Source organism: Pituophis catenifer, unplaced genomic scaffold (assembly GCF_029215685.1).
Source record: "Pituophis catenifer annectens isolate HBS135680 unplaced genomic scaffold, rPitCat1.0.hap2 SCAF_1, whole genome shotgun sequence".
NCBI lineage: Eukaryota > Metazoa > Chordata > Lepidosauria > Squamata > Colubridae > Pituophis > Pituophis catenifer.
In genome coordinates this window covers 315,225,201-315,243,311 of record NW_027256881.1, presented here as the reverse complement: position 1 = coordinate 315,243,311, position 18,111 = coordinate 315,225,201, and the positions used below count along the sequence as shown (strand labels likewise).

General features: G+C 37.4%; 1 protein-coding gene across 1 annotated transcript in view; it reads right to left on the bottom strand.

Moving 5' to 3' along the window:
* The window catches only part of TDRD9 (tudor domain containing 9), a 53,577-nt gene that overhangs the window by 13,535 nt on the left and 21,931 nt on the right, over positions 1-18,111 (bottom strand). The window contains exons 11-24 of the mRNA XM_070931578.1: positions 14,497-14,594; positions 12,829-12,964; positions 12,193-12,354; positions 11,762-11,825; positions 10,790-10,853; positions 10,453-10,497; positions 9,342-9,395; positions 6,468-6,584; positions 5,432-5,539; positions 4,777-4,877; positions 3,685-3,858; positions 2,409-2,520; positions 1,354-1,566; positions 56-145 (exon numbers count right to left, since the gene is read on the bottom strand). Of these exons, the coding sequence (XP_070787679.1) occupies positions 56-145; positions 1,354-1,566; positions 2,409-2,520; positions 3,685-3,858; positions 4,777-4,877; positions 5,432-5,539; positions 6,468-6,584; positions 9,342-9,395; positions 10,453-10,497; positions 10,790-10,853; positions 11,762-11,825; positions 12,193-12,354; positions 12,829-12,964; positions 14,497-14,594 (1,538 nt within the window). The remainder of the gene's footprint in view (positions 1-55; positions 146-1,353; positions 1,567-2,408; positions 2,521-3,684; positions 3,859-4,776; positions 4,878-5,431; positions 5,540-6,467; positions 6,585-9,341; positions 9,396-10,452; positions 10,498-10,789; positions 10,854-11,761; positions 11,826-12,192; positions 12,355-12,828; positions 12,965-14,496; positions 14,595-18,111) is intronic.

The following is an 18,111-nucleotide window of genomic DNA, read 5'->3' as shown; positions in this document are numbered from 1 at the left end:
TCATTTCCCCAGAACCACTGTCCTGTCATTCATTAAAAACTAGAGAAAAGTTTACCTGAAAGGGAAGCTCTCGGAGGTCGCTTGGAATCTCTCGTAACTGGTCTAAAGCCACTTTTGATCTATTGCCATAATCTACATAGAACACCTGCACAACAAAAAACAATTGAAAGAAACTTCGTCCAAGGCTTAGAGAAGAAAAGAGTGCAATCCTAGGCGACAATGAGCTGGATTCCAAATACAACACATTACATAAACCCAACTGAACAAAACGTGGATTAACACAAAGTGCAGAGCTGTTGTGAAAGTGGAGGTCTGCTTCATTCAAAACAGGACGCTATTTCCTATTGTTGCTTCAGTCAGCTCTCTCTATTATCTCCCCCAAAGAGTATTGTAATTGACTATTCTTTTCCAAACATTCACTGAAACGTGGCCCTGTACTTAAACTTCTCCAAAACAAACCAAAGAGCATCCCAAAGAAGCAACCCTGAAAAACAATTTGATCTATGGATACCCCTGGATGCTTCAAGAGTATTCCTGCTAGTGCCAGCAAATGCCAGAAATAGACAGTAATAGCAGAAACAGTACAACTTATTGCTCAATGTGTATCTCAGATGGGAAGATAATACTGTAGAGGTACACATGGACTCTTGCTATTCAGAAGTAGGATTTTTTTAAAAAAAATGAAAGTCTTCTATTCTGTCAGAATATGAATATTCATGGAGTGAAATAGATCAGCCAATGAATAGGCATGGTAACAGGTCAGCTGATGGGACCTGTTTCTTGTTTTGGAAACAAGAAACTTAAGCTAGAAGTCTGGCGTGGCTAAGCTCTGTGCTCAGATCTAAAACGAAACTAGTCTGCTGCTGGAACTGAAAGCAATCTCTCCTCTTCCTGTGAGTCTGCTGTTGGTATTGTAAAATTTACTTCATCTGTTATTATGTATATAAAGAGAAGTTAATGAATCCTGCTGAATCAGTTATCTGTGTGTGCTTCTAGATTTGATTTTTGCAAGAAACTCTGTTATATTCCTTTCCAAAAGAGATCCATGCTTTTATTGCCTTTACTCCAAGCAATACATAATGTATTTTTAAAATGTAAACAGAGACCAGTCATTTTTTTTCAGACCCTGCCATCTGTTTAACTTGTTATGCTAGACCAGTATCTTTTAACCTTGGTGACTTAAGATGGGTGAACTTCAGCTTCCAGAATTCCCCAGCCAGCTTTGCTCTCCCCTGGAGAATTCTGGGAGTTGAAGTCCAACCATCTTAAAGTCATCAAAGTTGAGAAACACTGCACTAAACATATTCCGTACGATTATACTTGAACATACTCAAGGATTTGAAAAAGAAGCACCTCGGCACTGTCTCCAGACACATACAGGACTTGGACACGGTAGTACGTCTCTGTTTCCCGCTCAGTAAAAGGTGCCAAACAAACCAAGTCTGGATAAGGGCGAATAGGCAAAGAGGTCAACTCCAGCTGACCAATCTCAGCAGACAGTTTTTGTAGTAAAGCCATACTTCTTTCATCTGTTCTGTATCCACAGAAGTGCCCAACCTCTACAATCTGAAAAGGGCAAGATTTCTTTTTGTAACATCCTCTGACACATTACACACAGAGAAACAAGCCTGGGTTTTCAAACTGCTCTATCTATTCTATTCTATTCTATTCTATTCTATTCTATTCTATTCTATTCTATTCTATTATTCTATTCTATTCTATTCTATTCTATTCTATTCTATTCTATTCTATTCTACAAGGCAGGAGGGAAAAGTCTAGCATTTAAAAATCCTGGAACACGCGAGTCTTTGTAGAATAGGCAAATGTGATGTGTATCTGTGGTTTCGTACTTGTTGCCAGTAAAAAGGCCTATCTTGCCCACTTGTGTCTTTGCAGAAAATCAAGCCTTAAGATATTAAATGACTGGATAGCTGATATTTGTAAATGTTTCTGGTGTGAAGTTTGACACAAGTCCTTTTAAGATTTAGTTTCCTAAGAAACTGTTTATCTGGATATGAATTTGTCTGGTCATAATAGAGGAGATGGCCTTTTCCTTTGTTACTACTACATATGGAAGACTGTTTCCTGGAAGTTTTATTCAGCCACTTCCTTTGATTTAATTTGAATTTAGTTTAATAATTTAAGCTACTTTTACAACATTATAAGTATTTACATTTCACACTTTTTTGGGGTTGGAACGATTTTAACTTTTATTCTATTTATGACTGTTAACTCTATGAGCAGAACCATCTAATTAGAAATAATATAGACTTGCATGCATGGGAAATTGGTTCAAAATTTACTCACACCCAAAAGCTGATTTTCAATCTCCCCGCTTTTAAGAATTCACCCCACTAAAGTTGAACTGGTACTGCACATAATGGCACACAGAAATATTTATCACCTACCTCAGTGACACAGATAGATAAATCAAGACTATTTATAGTCTGCAGTTTTTCCAAGGTATTACAAAACTTCTGCATGGGAGTCATTGTACGCTTCTGAAAGTCAATGTTCACTCTATCAAAATAATAAACAAATGCTAGTCATTAATCATGTACAATCTAAAGACATCTCTGTCAGTAAGTTACCTTCAGCACTATTCCAGAAAGATGGCACATGAACCCTGTTTTATATATATATATATAAATATTTATACACACACACACACACACACACACACACACACACACACACATACATACACGCACACACACCAATGTGATCAGGATTGGAAGAGTAAGTATGGAGAACCCCACATTCCCTTCATTGTATCTCTGCATTTCTCTCCTGAGCAGGGGTGAAATGTTCCCGGTTTGGACCAGATCGCCCGATCCGGTAGCGATGATGGCGGGTGGTTCGGAGAACGGGTAGCAAAAATCCCTGCGCCCTGCCCCCCCCCCCCCCCAAATGCCCAGCTGAGCCTACAACCTCTTTGGCCGAAAAAATGCTTTTAAAAGTAAAAAAGAAGCCTCTGATGATTGCGCAGCTCAGCTGGGATCGTCAGAGGCTTCTAAAAGCATTTTTTTCTACCTCTTCGGCCGAAGAGGTTGTAGGGAAAAAATGCTTTTAAAAGCCTCTGATGATCCCAGCTGAGTTGCCTGATCGTCAGAGACTTCTAAAAGGATTTTTTACTGCAACGTCTTAAGGTTGTAGAAAAAATGCTTTTAAAAGTTAAAAAAAAAAAAGTTACCCCCCACCCCACCAAGCCACGCCCACAGAATCGGTAGTAACAAATTTTAGATTTCACCCCTGGGGTGAAGCCCTTTTATTTTCTATACAAAGAATGGACGGTTCTTGCATGCCTCCAACAGAACCATTTCTTGCCTATGACTGTTATTAAAATATTAAAAAAATATTTTAATATTATTAAGATATTAAAAAAACCAAACAGTGGACTAGAAAGGAGCTAATGAAAGTTACTCTTAATTCATGTCATAAAATGCCAGATCAGGCAAAAAAAGTTATATGCCATGTTCTTGGACATTCCAAGCCTCTTCTCCATTTCAGAGTTTCACATCACTCAGTCTTTAGTATTCCAAACTCTGCATTTTGTTTCTTTTAAAGCTCATTTCCTATTAGACTCTTGCAAAGTATATTTTGGCTCTGCTTAGGCGTCCTGAATCAAAGCACAACAGCTTCCCTGTCAAATAAGGAACCAAATCCAGTTTCATAATAACATACCTCATGTCCCTTAGAATGGTGCTACTTCCACCTGCCATTTTGTCCTCTATCTCCTCTGGGGAATGGATGTTCAGTTCAAATGGAATCCTCATCTGTGCCATTTTAAGAGCAAAATACACTGCAGGAAGTGTTTTAAAACGCTCTGTAGGATTCCGAGTAAATTCTACAAAGGCTCTAGGTAAAAAAATTTAAAAGAAATAAAACTGTCTCATAGGGACTACAATAGGTGTGCATGCGTGTATGTACAAGCACACACACACACATATACAGATATAGATATTAAGATATTAAAAAGATGATGATAGATGATAGCTAGATAGCTATATATAGATCATGGCTGTCAAACTCATAGCCGGATGCGTCATGCGCTGACTATGGCCACGGCCAGTTTAGCGAAGGGGGAAAAGTCACAATACATCATGTGATGCCGCCACGACGACGCAAGTTTGACACCCATGATTAGATGGATGGATGGATGGATGGATGGATGGATGGAGATAGAGAGATAGAGAGAGAGAGAGAGAGAGAGAGAGAGAGATTTGCCCTCACTTCATTCACAAATGGTGTAAGAAAGAATGGAAGTGAGGTGCATGGGAGAGGATGTGCAAAAGAAGAATAAAGTGAGGTAGGATATTGTTGGTAGAACTGTCCTAAGAAATGCTCCTGGTGCCATCTGATTCTCCAGGATTCCCATGGAAATATACAGAAACAAAGCACAGCTATCAGGAGGACTCTTCTAAATATTGATGGAAGTAACGTAAAACTGGAAATGTAGAGCAAGCAAAAGGGAACAAGAACCAAGAGAGGGGCAATTCCTATTTAAGTATTTTCTGTTGCTTCCTGGCATAATGATGTCTTCTTGCCATAATAGAGCCACCGTCGACACACAAAGATCTGAAACCACAATACAGAAATCTGAGAATTCCCAATGGGCAAAAGGAGAGGCCAGGAACCTCAGAAGGGCTGTCAGAAGAGCGACCGAACAAGCCCCTGGCTAAAGAGGAGAGAGAAGAGCTGCAGCCAATTACTCAGAAGATGGTTAACAAAAAAAAAAAAAAAATGCATAGAGTGAAAACATATAAATCCCCTTACTTGGTTCCATCATAAACAATGGATTTGACTTGACCACATTGTCTGAACAGAGATTGCAGCTGCTTGTAATACAGGAAGCCATAATGAGGAATGTTCTTTAACTGTTAGGAAAAATAAGTATGCATCTTAAGAAAGGTAGCATTCTGATATTTTTAAACATGATCTTTACATTATTTTAAAAATAACCATAATAATTAAATAGCATGAATTACACTTAAATCATTATTCAACACATATATTTTAAGACAGATTACCAGGGCAAATACCAATTGATTATAAAATCCAATTCTCCTATCTTGAGCAGCCTAATTTCTATTAGTATCCAATTTCTGCCAAGTGTGACTTTACTTCCTGTTAGAAGAATATAGTTTCCTGGCTGCCATGAAAAGTTCTGGGTTTTTTTCTTTATTCCCAATCTATTCTTCCAACATTTTGCTCTTCTCCTCATATTCTTCTTTTAATCCGCTATAAATGGACTTGAAATAAATTGGGAAATGGAGCAGCTATGGTTGCTCTAGCCATGAAAATGTATGCCATAATAAATACTTAAAAGTGCCACAAAATTCTGTTACATCGGCCACAAATGATTAATGCAGCTACTATGTGGAAAATTAAGACCCCATTGTGATAGCCACTTAAAACTTAATTTACATACCATCACCGTTGTTTTGGGATCTCTGCCTGACAATTCCCTCACAGCAACTTCTTTATCATGGTACACAAAGGTAAAATAATTTGGATAGAAAGCTCCAGCAATCACCACCTGAGAAATAAGAGAGTGTCATCATCATCACCATCACCTTTTTTGTCTATCCATTTCAGGATGAGGCTTCTACTGCATGTTTCCAACCTGAGCTTCCTTTTGCCAATTGGGCCCGCAATACTTGCTGATTTCAAGAGGGAGTAAGTTGCTGTAAAACAGGCATTTCTCTTAGCAAGCCCCTTCTTCCCTCTGCAGTTACTTGTATATGGTCATGCGAACCACGCTTATTCCTAGTTATATGATTTTACTCCTCTAACTTACATTAGTTTTATCCCGTTGGCTACAAAGCTACTTGGCCATGACAATTCTGTATGGAATAGCTCCTTAAAATATGAGGATGATTTTTTTCACCATTTGTCACTACACCTCCTGAATGATAAGTATGCATGCGTGAAAGTCTTGCAATAGTCTCAACATTCAGCTACAGATCACATATTTTCAAGCAGAAAATGTAGGTATAACGTTTGGACATTTGTAATAAGGATAGGAAGGCCTCAATTAGGAACATGGAAAATATGACCCCAAGGAAAATTATTGAAAATGTCTGCCTGTCTGTGTGTCCGACCTTTTTATTCTTGGAGGGAAGTAAGTGGCATACTGTATAAATGTACTGTAATAAAGAAACAATACAAAACACTAAACCATGCAAATTAATTGGATTTCCATATACTGTATATCTCATATCTAAAGTAACAAAGCACTCATATTTAAAATCTAAAAAGAAGAAAATTATGATCACAAAATCCATGTATCTTTACTTTAACTATAGTTTTGTTTGTATGCTTCTAAATTGTACAATTAAAATAGAAAAGAAGGAATATAAAAATTCAAAGCCACACTCTGAAATTAACCTGTGTTTAAGTCTCAGCAGATTCATAAATATTTTGAATATCCTTGAAAACATTTCTAATATAATCAACTCTCTCACCTGCAAAATAAAACGCTGCTTATATGCATGCTCTTGATCCATGATGGGAGAATGAGTGTTGACATGCATATTGAATACAGCAATTCTTTTTTTCAACTCCTCATACAACTCAGCCACCTAAAAATTGTAAAACTGTTTTAAAGTACATGAGGACCTAAAAGGTAAAGATGTATCACTTTATTTTGTACAAAATAAATTCTCGTATATTTATGTCCGAGACCTAGGCCTTTGCTGATAACCTACCTAATATTACCTAAGTAACAGATTGAAGTTATCAAAAAGCAGCCGTCCCATATTCTAACACAGTGATGATGAACCTATGACATGCGTGTCAGAAGTGACACATTATGAAGTTTTGGGTGACATGAGCCAATGTTTACCATCAATAACTATTCTTGAAAGTACGTCCCTTTTTTGCACAAATTCTGGAAACTGCAGAAGCCACATGAGAATGGGGTATGCTCTTGCGTGAAAGTCTGGGCCGTCCAGAAATCACAATAGAGGTCCATATTCTCACAAGGCCTCCGCAGACTGTGAAAATTGCATGAGAACAGGGCAGGCTTTCATGAAGTTTTCAGAGGCCATGGAAGAGCATTTTCCAAATCTGATTCAAGAGCAAAGGCCTCATAACCCAGAGCAGCCTGATATGTTGCAAGGGCTCGTCAACAGAAACAGAATACTGCCTGAGGGTAAACAATGTGTGACAGATCCTGGAGAGGATTGGGCCGCAGGGGCATTCATACTTTGCAGGATGGTGCAAGGTAGCCCTTTAGAGTGGCAACAATGATGTTAGGGCAGAAGTAAAGGCCTGGGCTTCCACTTCAGGCCTAGTCTTGGCACTGCTACCAAATGCTACTATTCAGGGTAGCCTAGACCTGGGGTGGCAGAGGGTTAAATAGATAATTGTTTCTCTTTTGTTTGAGGGAGGTGACATGCCAACAGATTCAATTTAGGCATTTTCCAAATTTTTGACATGCTGAGCCCAAATGTTTCTTCATCACTGTTCTAGTGCCTCCCAGATGTGTGTTGTTAGTAATTTCCAGAATTTCTAGCCAACATGGTAGCTAGGAACTCTGAGAATTCTTTCAATAAGATCCTCAATTCTCAGTGTGCATATGATTTGAAAGTTGGCTGCTGAATGCAACGTGAGTTTTGCATGATAGAAATAAAGCAAAGCACCTATGGAAATTAACAGGCTGCTGAGCAAACAGTTTAACACTGAACAGGAATAAGACAAGTAATGTCCCCTTGGCTATTTCATGCACTTTAGTTTAATAATACAAAAATACTGTGTATTGGTTGAGGACATGAATAAGTGTACTTTTCTCTGCATATTATGTGCATTGTTAATTAAGATCATGAATGCTTTGCAGTTATATAGCTGAATGATTCAGAAAGGAACATAGGTTTGAATATTCAGTAATTATGTTTGATCTGAACAATGGGGTGAAGATACATGGCAAAAAAACTAGAGTCAGTAATTGAATTTGTGTATTTGGCAGAATGTTTACCAAAGATACAGGATGGACGAGACATTTTAATACATATAAAAGATGGCAAAAACAGAATAGGTAGCATGTGACATGCTGTAAGAATTGTTAAAAGAAGCAAAAATATCTGTTTACAACAACATGTTTCTGTCCACTTATAGAAATGAGAGCATGGTAAGAACATGAAGAGAAACAGAGAAGTAAGTTGAAAGGGCGTTATTAGCCCCCTCCATTACTAGAAGAGAAAGGGAGAGATCAGGGGAACAAGAAGCAGGGAGTGTTAGTAGATTAGAATATTAGTCTATATTTTCTCTTTCAATTTGCTCCCATTACAGAACTAATACTAAATGCAAGAGTTACCTTAGTGAAAGAGTACTCAAAAGTACCCATAAGCAATCTATTCTAATTGCCTACAGCAGGAACATGCAGTTTTGTTAAGCAGTGTCATGTGATTCCAGTCAACAAATTGCAATTTTCCCTTTCCACTCCACTTTAATAGAATTTAACTGAGATAGTATATGATTGTTTGTCTTATACGAATGTGTTTTATTTCTCTTGGCCGTGAATAAGTCTACCTTTTCTCAGGAGAAAAGCTATTCTTGGAAGCTAAAGGCAATAGGAAAGTAAGTTTGCTTGGAAAGGAACATGGGTTCAAATTTACATCTTTGGGCACTAGGCTTCAAATTTTTATATTCTCTTATCATTCATAGCTCTCTTGTATCATTCAGAGTTTGTTGTCAAAAGTTAATGTGAAAATTCCTACCTCAAATAAAACTTTAAAAGTATTTTTAATACTTTTCAGTGACACAGAAAACATCCTGGGGATGCAGACCTGATTAATCTGGATTGCCTTTCTAAATCATATTTGGAGAGCCAGGTCTTATATTTCCATCTTAAAGGCACTAGGTAGATGGTCAGTTCTAGTTTTGCCTAGGCATGGAAGTTGGCCAGATGACTCTGAGCCAGTCACTGTCTCTCAGCCCATATTATCTCTCATGTCTTGTTGTGTGGGAAAAATGTGGGGAGGAAGGAGTACTAGATATGTTGAACTATTTATAAAAAAAATAATAAATAGGATATAAATAAAGTGAAGTGGCACCATAGGCAAATGATGCTTTAAAAATTATAACCTATTTGAAAAGAAGGGGGGGTATTTCTAACTAGGGAGTAAAGTTTTATTAACCTGAAAAAAATTTGCAAAAATAAAAAGCCTATCTAAAATTTGGCACATCTACTACCAAATATCAGCAGTGTAAACTGGAAGCTGCAAACAATACAACTAGGGGGCTGCAAAAAATATGTAATGAGATGGCCAAGCAATTATTTTTATGATGTGATGGGAAGGGAAGAACAGTGAAACAGGCAAAGAGATTATCAAATTCACCTCTCTCATTCTCTTGATGTAAATGTAGTTGGAACGGCCCCAGTCCACTTCATTCTGGAGGGGGAAACAAGAGAGTTAAAAATAACTAAAATTGTAAACAGAAGTTGAAAAAGCAACTTGCATAACCTCAACTGTTTTTATTTCTGTGCCATGCCCTAATTTTAAATCTACCAAGGTTTTGTTCTTGTAATCATTAGCAGCCTTTCAGAACTATTCAGGCAGTTGAGTGAAGAGCAAACAATGAAGAATTTTTACTCTAGATATAGGTTCTTCCCAAGCCACAGATTATGTGTCATGTGAAAACACAAACCTCCATGCTTGTATCATGCAAGCACTCAATTTTTTAGTTGCAGGATATTTTATATGTGTAACCAGGATTCCAGAGGCAGGCTAAATTGTGGTGTTCAGACTCCCTTTAGCTTCCAGTTAAATTCTTCTCTATCCTACAAGAATTTCTGCAGGTGGGCCAAATCCAAAAGGAAGAAATCAAGAGAGTCCCAGCTCTCTACAATAATTACTGCTAAATACACAAAATCTTAAGAGAAATCTAGCAACTCAAATTCATGAATATGCAGAGTGGAATCAGTGCATCAGTACCCCAAAATAGCTTGGCAGCTTAGAAAAGTTAGAAAAGCTTAACAATCATCTCATGAATTAAGACAGGACAGAAATATTCTAATAAACAAATGTTTTAAGGACTCATATCTGATTAGCTGCTTTCCTTAAAACAAACAACCAAGGTAATATTCTCAATGCCAGAATTATACCAATCTGTTCAAATACTAGTGCTGGATGAGAAACAATGTTGTTAGTCAATATACACCAGATGCAAGAAAACTTTCTACATACAGCTGTTAGGATAAATGGTCTATTTGAGTATCAAGACTCATTTATTAGACACAGATTTGTGCACACTAATCTCTTCTCCTACAATTGGATGGGTTTCCCTCAGTTTCTCCTCTTTTCTAAATTTAGGACACTAATCCAGCATCTTGAAAGATCAAATCAGCACTACTGAAAGATGCAGAAGGGGAACATCCATCCCATCAGTGTACAGAACATTGATCAAGTAAATATCCAAGTTAACAAACAGATTACCAATAGAACTAACCTTTGGATGCCTAAGCTTTCCTTTTTGCCTGTTTCCTTGCCATTCCTAACAATAACAAAAGAAGTCATAATGTAATTTGTAATTAACCTTGATACAGCATATGAAATGCACATGGATCCAAAATCCTATAGCCAAATAGCTTTGATTTTTATTACATGGAAAATATTTTATATTGCCCTTTAATTTAAAATTTTAAGGACAATTTGCAGTAGCTCATTCAATAGTAATAATCACTAATGGATAGGAAAAACAAATAAATGCAGGCAGTAACACAAAGAAATCCCCAATTATGCCAGTAACATAATATATAAAAGCAGGAATAAGGAAGATTAGTTACCTTAAATGCATTAACAATTGCAATGCAATCACTACTGCTGTTCCCAGAAAATTGTAGCTTGTTCCTGCAGAGCAAGAAGAGGTCTAAAATACATATATTCTTTTATATAGTATTCTCTATACTATTTCTTTCTGTTTTGGCCAGCCCTTTTATTTCATGAATTCAAAAAAAAGTATGTCTGTAGCAAAACATATTTTATTTCTGAAATTATTTGCAGTTATATGAAAAAAGAAAAAAGCCAAGTCAATTTTTATAGTCTTCAGAAACAGCAGATACAAAGTCTGTAAAATATTTGAATCTGATGTGGAGGGCTTAAGAACATACAGGAACAAAAACCCAGCACCTGTCTGAGATCATGGAGACTGATGTGAATGCTTTAAAGAGTAGAAGTCCTATGTTCCATATATTTCAATGTAGTTCTATTAAACTGAATCAGAAGCACTGCATAGCCCTAGGTACATTGTATTAAAGATTTATATTGTGAAGCTCCCAAGGCCTAATATGAACCTACTTATAACCAAGCTTAAATACATGCAGCTGTTACAACTACATAATGCCCCTTATTTATTTGTATCCAACTTTATTATTTTTACAAATAATTTGTATGTATTGAACATATCCAATACATCTTCCTCCTATTTTCTCCAAAATAACAACTCTGTGAGGGAAGCTGGGCTGAGAGAGAGTGACTGGCCCAAAGTCACCCAGTTGGCTTTCATGGCTAAGGGAGGACTAGAACTCAAATCTCTGGCTTTCTAATCTGGTACCTTAAGCCCTAGACCAAACTGGCTCTCTTCTGAAGAAAAAGTGGGATATAAACTTGCCTTCCACTTCGCGGTTGCTTCCCTTTATGGAATTTTAAGATGTTTAAAACCTTGGAGCAAATTTTATGAAAAAGAGTAGTATATACACACACATACAAAATGAATGATCAAATGTCAATAAATCAGATGGTGGCTTTAGGGAAAATACCTATATCCATCCAGATGTTGCTTGAAGGGTATCACAAAGAAACTGTTCAAAGAGAGGGCTGCAGCTGTTAAGAGAGAGAAAAAATAACATTTATTGTTACAAATTGTATTTGCCCTTTTAATCACAAAAAGGCAGCAGACTCAAGTTTTATTTCCATGTGCAGAATTTATATAATCTAATTATCAGATGCAGGGGACTAATGGGGTATTTATATATGTATCCATTCCTCATTACATCAGTATCTCCCTTCCAGCATCACTGATTTTAACAAATTTCTTTCATCAATTTCAGTACATTATTTTTAGGTGGCTCTTTGGCTATAGTCATGCATTTCTAAGTTTAAAGATCTGCCTCATTCTTATTTTTCTATTGTGAGCAGCTTGTAAGATATTACTAACCTAAGTTGAGATATGTCTGTATTTGTTACTCACCTATTATAAGTGTTTCTTCCAGACATCCAAAGACATGTCCAAGAACTATTAGTTTGCCTAGGTGATGATTCACAGGTAACTGTGCCAGCACCTTTCCCAGAAAGGTCAACTCACCATCGTAAGGATTTCTTTCTTCAAAATGATCATTAATAGCAAGTGCTCCTAACTATTCCAAAACAAAATCAATAATAATATGAATTGGAGACACAATCATGACTTTTAAGACTAATCTTTAGTATAAGCCAAAAGTTACATTCAAAGCTTGGTAGCAAATGTCAGGCTAGCACAATTTGCAGCCCACCAATGCTGAATGCACATATGAATGAGTAATGACAAAACAATAGACTTTTTTGTGAAACACGTGGTCTCATCCCCTGATTTCATTTTTAATTATTCACCTCCCCAAAACTGAATTCTGGAAATTAGTTATCCATGCTCAGCAGGTAGCACCATACTGGTTAGGCTGATTTACAGTGACACAACATAGTCAAATTACAAATGTTACGGATTATTTAACTTTTCATCCTCCTATTAACCAAACAGATGGCTTGGTTTTGAAAAGAAAAGAAAAGAAAAAAAAACCACACCCCCTACTTAAAAAGAATTGTGTACAATTGTTTTAACTTAATAAAACACCTACCTCTTTAAGGTGCAGAATCGTGCGTTCAATATCACTGCTAACAGGAGGAGAGAGAGCGGTTGCTAACAGAGCTCTTGGTTCTCCCATGTCAAGCATCTTCACTTTTAGTACAGTAGTTTCCAATGGACAACGCTAAAAGGATAAATAAAAGTCCTGTGTTTGACACTCCCCAATTCTGCAGGGATATTTTTAAGGATTTTTTAAACAGTAGTAGCTGGTAAAGCTAGTTGATTTTATGTTATAAGCAACCTATAGATAACAGAATAACACAGTTGGAAGGGACCTTGGAGGTCTTCCAGTCCAACTCCCTGCCATGTAGAAACATTGTCATATTTTTTATTCAATAAGCAGAAATACTCTCTTTTTCTAAAAGTGTACGTGAAAACTGTAACAAGCATATGGGGGAGTTCAGCTGATGTGAAAGAGGAAGCACACCCAGATGTTTACGGCGGTCTAAAAAAATGTTTCAAGGAGACACTGCCTTAGTTGATTTGCTGTAAGGCTGCCTGGAAACTTAACATTTAGTTTGCAAAATTTACAGTTTACCCATGAGTAGTATTAATGAGCTGAGCAGCAAGTTGGAAGCCATATAACTGGCCACACAAGAAGTGAGAATGATACAACAACATTCCCTATTCTTTTTCTCACTTCCTTGTTACTAAATGCAGAAAGTCTTGGCCAAAATCTCAGTCCTCAAACTGCACATTCTAACAGTATGTGGCTTCCATTTTGCTGCTCAGATCCAAATGGACAACCACAACAATCCAAGGCCACACAAGAAAATGATCAAGAGAAAAATGGCCAGCTGTAAAAAGAATGGATTTTGTGGCTCTCCAAATGAACACTAAAGCAAAAGTTTATGCAGCCAAATGCAATCCCAAAACATAGGAAGCAGCACTTGAACACCAACAGAATTGACAAAACACCAGTCAATTGCAAAACGCAGCTTTTCTTGGAACAGCTTACATCCTGCAAACAGCTCCTCCAAAAATTACTTATAACCTGTCCTTGAAATTACAACACACATACCACATACACATGGTCATAATTCAGGCACTTGGTAACCGGCTCACATTTATTTATTTATTTGTTAAATTAATTTGCCACCAATCTCACCATGTGGTTACTATAAGCGGCTTGCTCTAGGCAGATTTATGACTGGCTGCAGTGTCCCATGGTCAAAAGACCACAGTTTGCAACATTTTTAGCAATGTTGCAAACTGGAACATTCCAGGATTCTGGGGAAAAAAATTCACTCAGGAGAATAGATTTGTTTAATGATCACATGATTCGCGGAAAGACTGTGATGACCATTGTAAAAATTGTAAAATTGAGTCAAATGAATTGTAAAAAAGAAAAAAGAAAAAAGAATCAAGGTAACAGCCAGAGAAAAATATTTCTCTTTCAGAGTTGTGTACTGAATGTACCAGATTTAGGTAACAATTGTTTGCTGATGGCTTAACGATAGTTAAACAGTTATCAATTGTTCCTAAGAATGTCAGAATGTAAAACTGCCCTTCTATCATCCTTTGACATTTTATCAGTGCGTTCTCATCACTTCCTGCCATTGTTCTGAAACATAATGGCTATTTTTTGGTGGTCAGCAGAAATATAAGTGGTTTTCCCAATCTAAAGTCCTGCAAATGGGTGTATGTTATTCTTACCGTCATCTCAGGAACAGTGCTTTCCGGTATACAGTTTGTCCAGAAGTCTTTGTATACTAGTCTGTAGCAGTATCCTTTAGACACACGGCCAGCTCGACCTTTACATTAAAAGAAAAATCTTCAGCACTCACAATTCGAAAGCTGCAATACCACTTAACACTTATTAATGGCAGCAGGGACCAGTATTGGAACACACTGGTTGCCTGTTCACAATCAAAGCCTCAATATCTCAGCACAGGCTTCTGGAAACATCAAAAGATTGTTTCGGTCTAGTGCAGGGGTCAGCAACCTTAAACACTCAGAGAGCCATTTGGACCCCTTTCCCACAGAAAATAAAACACTGGGAGCCACAAAACTCTTCCCGTGCCTGACTATTTCCTGAGTGGCCACAAAACTAGCATATATAGTTGAATTAAGATTCTGTTTTCTTCTGAAACTTTTCTTTTCTTGGATTTATCCATGGTTGGCCTACCGAGGGTCGAAAAGCTTAATAAATTGTGTGTCGGTGGGTGTCACACATCGGCAGTTGTGATGCATATTTTGAGCTACAGGGAGCCGCAGTAGAGGAATGAAAGAGCCACACGCGGCTCCAGAGCCATGGGTTGCTGACCCCGGGTCTAGTGAAATGATGGAGATCCTCTTGGGTTCAGGGTTCTCAAAAATTGGGAAAATGCCTAATTTGACTCTGCCTGTGTGTCATTAGCAAAACACTCCACAATGCAAAGGTTGTGAAATAATGATTTAAGATATATTGTTACAAGGAACACCATTTTTTAATTTAATACAGGATAATTTTAATTAACACATTTTATGAATACCACTGCTCTTAATCATAGATCACTGTACTTTAAATGTAGAATTATACAATCATTGAGTTGGAAGGGACCTTGAAGCTGTTTTTCCAGTCCAACTCCTGGCCGGTGAATGAATCCTTACACCATCCTGGAAAAATGGCTGTCCAACCTCTTCCAAGAATGGGGCACTCATAATTTCAGGGGCCAAGCTGTTCCATTGCTTAATAGCTTTCAGCTATTGACTGTTGTCTAAAGTGAAATACTATCGACTTCCGGTTGGCTCCGCGAGCCTCGAAGATGCTCTTTTATGAGCGCCCAATCCCCGGTTCCGTAAAAGCCCCAGAACAGCTGAAAAACAGCTGTCTGGAGGCTTGGAACCCTCTCCCCGGGCAAAGGGGAGAGAGAAGAGCCGACAGGTGGAGGTAGAGCCCCCCCAAGTGCGCTAGGAGGAATCCTGGGGCGTGAAGGGTGTGGGCTCCCTATTGTCAAGCTGCTCCGGACCAGGGACGACTCCGCTAAAGTGGAGCTAGAAGCCGTGACCAAAATCTGCTGAAAATAAATGGGGGGACTTTTAACATCTTTACTTTGATTGCAGACAGAGCAAATCAGGAGAAAAAAGGAAAAATTGCAAGTAACACTTTAACTCCGTTTTAAAATGCAGAAAATGGCGTCTGAGAGCGGGAGGAGGAAGCTACTAGGGAAAGTGCTTGTTAACGCTTGTTAACATTTGCAACAGTGATACAGCTACTGGATTACACCTTAAGAGAAAGTTTTAAAGTGGAAGCGGCCAGGAAAAGAATTTGGTACCGAGGAAAAGAATTTGGTACTGACTTTAATTAAAAGCTTGCTTTTATACTGTGTGGAAAATAGTTGGAATTGTCGTCCTGATAGCTGGATGAATACAAAGTGGCTGAAATATGGCTGACATCAGGGCTGGTGAATCAGCAAATTCCCAAGCTGTGACTGTTAAGGTCTTTCAAGAACTTCTAGACTTTTTTAATTCTGCTCTTTTGGATACAATTGAAACAGCTTTTTCAAAAAACAGCTTGGGAAAACATAAGCAGTTGTTGGAGGGATCAGCAAATTCTCAAGCTGTGACTGTTCAGGTTTTTCAAGAACTTCTAGACTCTTTTCATTCTGCTCTTTTGGATACAATTGAAAGAGCTTTTTCAAAAAACAGCTTGGGAAAACATAAGCAGTTGTTGGAGGGGCAGCAGGAAATTACTCAGAGGAGTTTGTTTTTGGAAGAGCAAGAGGCTGTCAGGATTGAAAGGCAGGCTGGCACAGTTGAAACAAAGGTTGTGGTGGATGTTTCCATTCAATTGATAGAAAAGCAACAAATAGACTCTTTATTGCAAGCTGACAATCTTTATGGCAACAAATTTTGGCTGTATGGACAAAGGAATGGACTGAATGATTACACAAGCAAGAAGAGTCGAAATGGGGATTTCAAATTAGAAAACATGACCGCAAGAAGAGAGCGAGTATTTCAAAAACATCAACCTCAAATCAACATTTTAAAATTTCCAAAAATAAAATTGGGGGGACTGTTGAAAGAATTTATTAAAAAAAAGGATTGGAAAAAATATAGAAAGAAGAGAAGAACAGAAGATTAAGAAAGATATCTTCCTGTAGATTTTGAAATTTGCATTTGGCAAATATGTGTTTTAATGGTATTAAGAGATTTTTAAAATGTTTAACATAAGATTATATTATTTTAAAGGATATGAGATAAATTGTGTAAGCTTTCAAGATGCCCAACTTTTTGAAGCAAAGACGATTAATGTTAAATTCAGAATTCTATTACAAAATGATAATTAGTTTTGGATAGTAAAAGGGCTGCTTTTTTAAAAAAAGTTAGAGATATTAAAATGGTTAATTGAAAATCTGAAAGATATCCTCCTGTAGATTTTGAAATTTATATTTGGTAAATAAGTGTTTTAATGGTATTAAGAGATTTTTAGAATGTTTAACATAAGATTATATTATTTTAAAAGATATATGATATAAAATGTGTAAGATTTCAAGATGCCCAATTTTTCTGAAGGAAAGAGGATTAATGTTAAATTCAGAATTTCATTAGGGAGTGATGTTCAAAAAGAATGATGTTCGAGGGTATGGAAATGGAATTTATTCATGATTTTTACTGTTTGTAATACTGCTAAAGTATTGGATTATACATCAAGAAAAAGGTTTTTTTTATAATTAGGAAGAATGAATTTAACTTAATTGGTTGTGAGAATTTATAAAAGGGAGGTTGATGAATTGGAGCAAGGGGAATTAAAGAACGTGTGGGAGTTTTGAACTTTATAATTAGTTAGTTTATTTTAGCATATGTTTGTTAGATGCTATACCCTGTTTTTGCTCTGGGAAGTCGGGGGGGAGGGTGGGATAAGGGTTGGGGTGGGAAAAAAGTGGTGAATAGAGAAATGTTTTAACAGAAGAAAGTATCTACGATTAGAATACAGGAGTTGCTCAGATAGGAGAATATTTCACAGCAAAGAAGTTAGAAAGGAGAGAGGAGGAGAGGGTAGGAAGAGGAGAGGGAGGGAGAGGAATGGAAGAAAGGAGAGGAGGAAGGGAAGGGGACAGGAGCAGGAGTGAAGGTGAGAAGGGGGAAAAGAAGAGAGAAGTGGGGGAAAGGAAAAGGAAGTAGGATGAGGTAGGAGAGGAGGTAGGAGAAAGTAGGAGAGAAGAGGAGGGAGGGAAGGGAAAGAAAGGAGGAGAAGAAGAAGGTTTGTTGTGGAATGAGGGAAGAAAGAGAAGAAGAGCAACTCCGAATGTAATTAAAATGTTTTATTTTAATGCTTTCTTTAAGGGA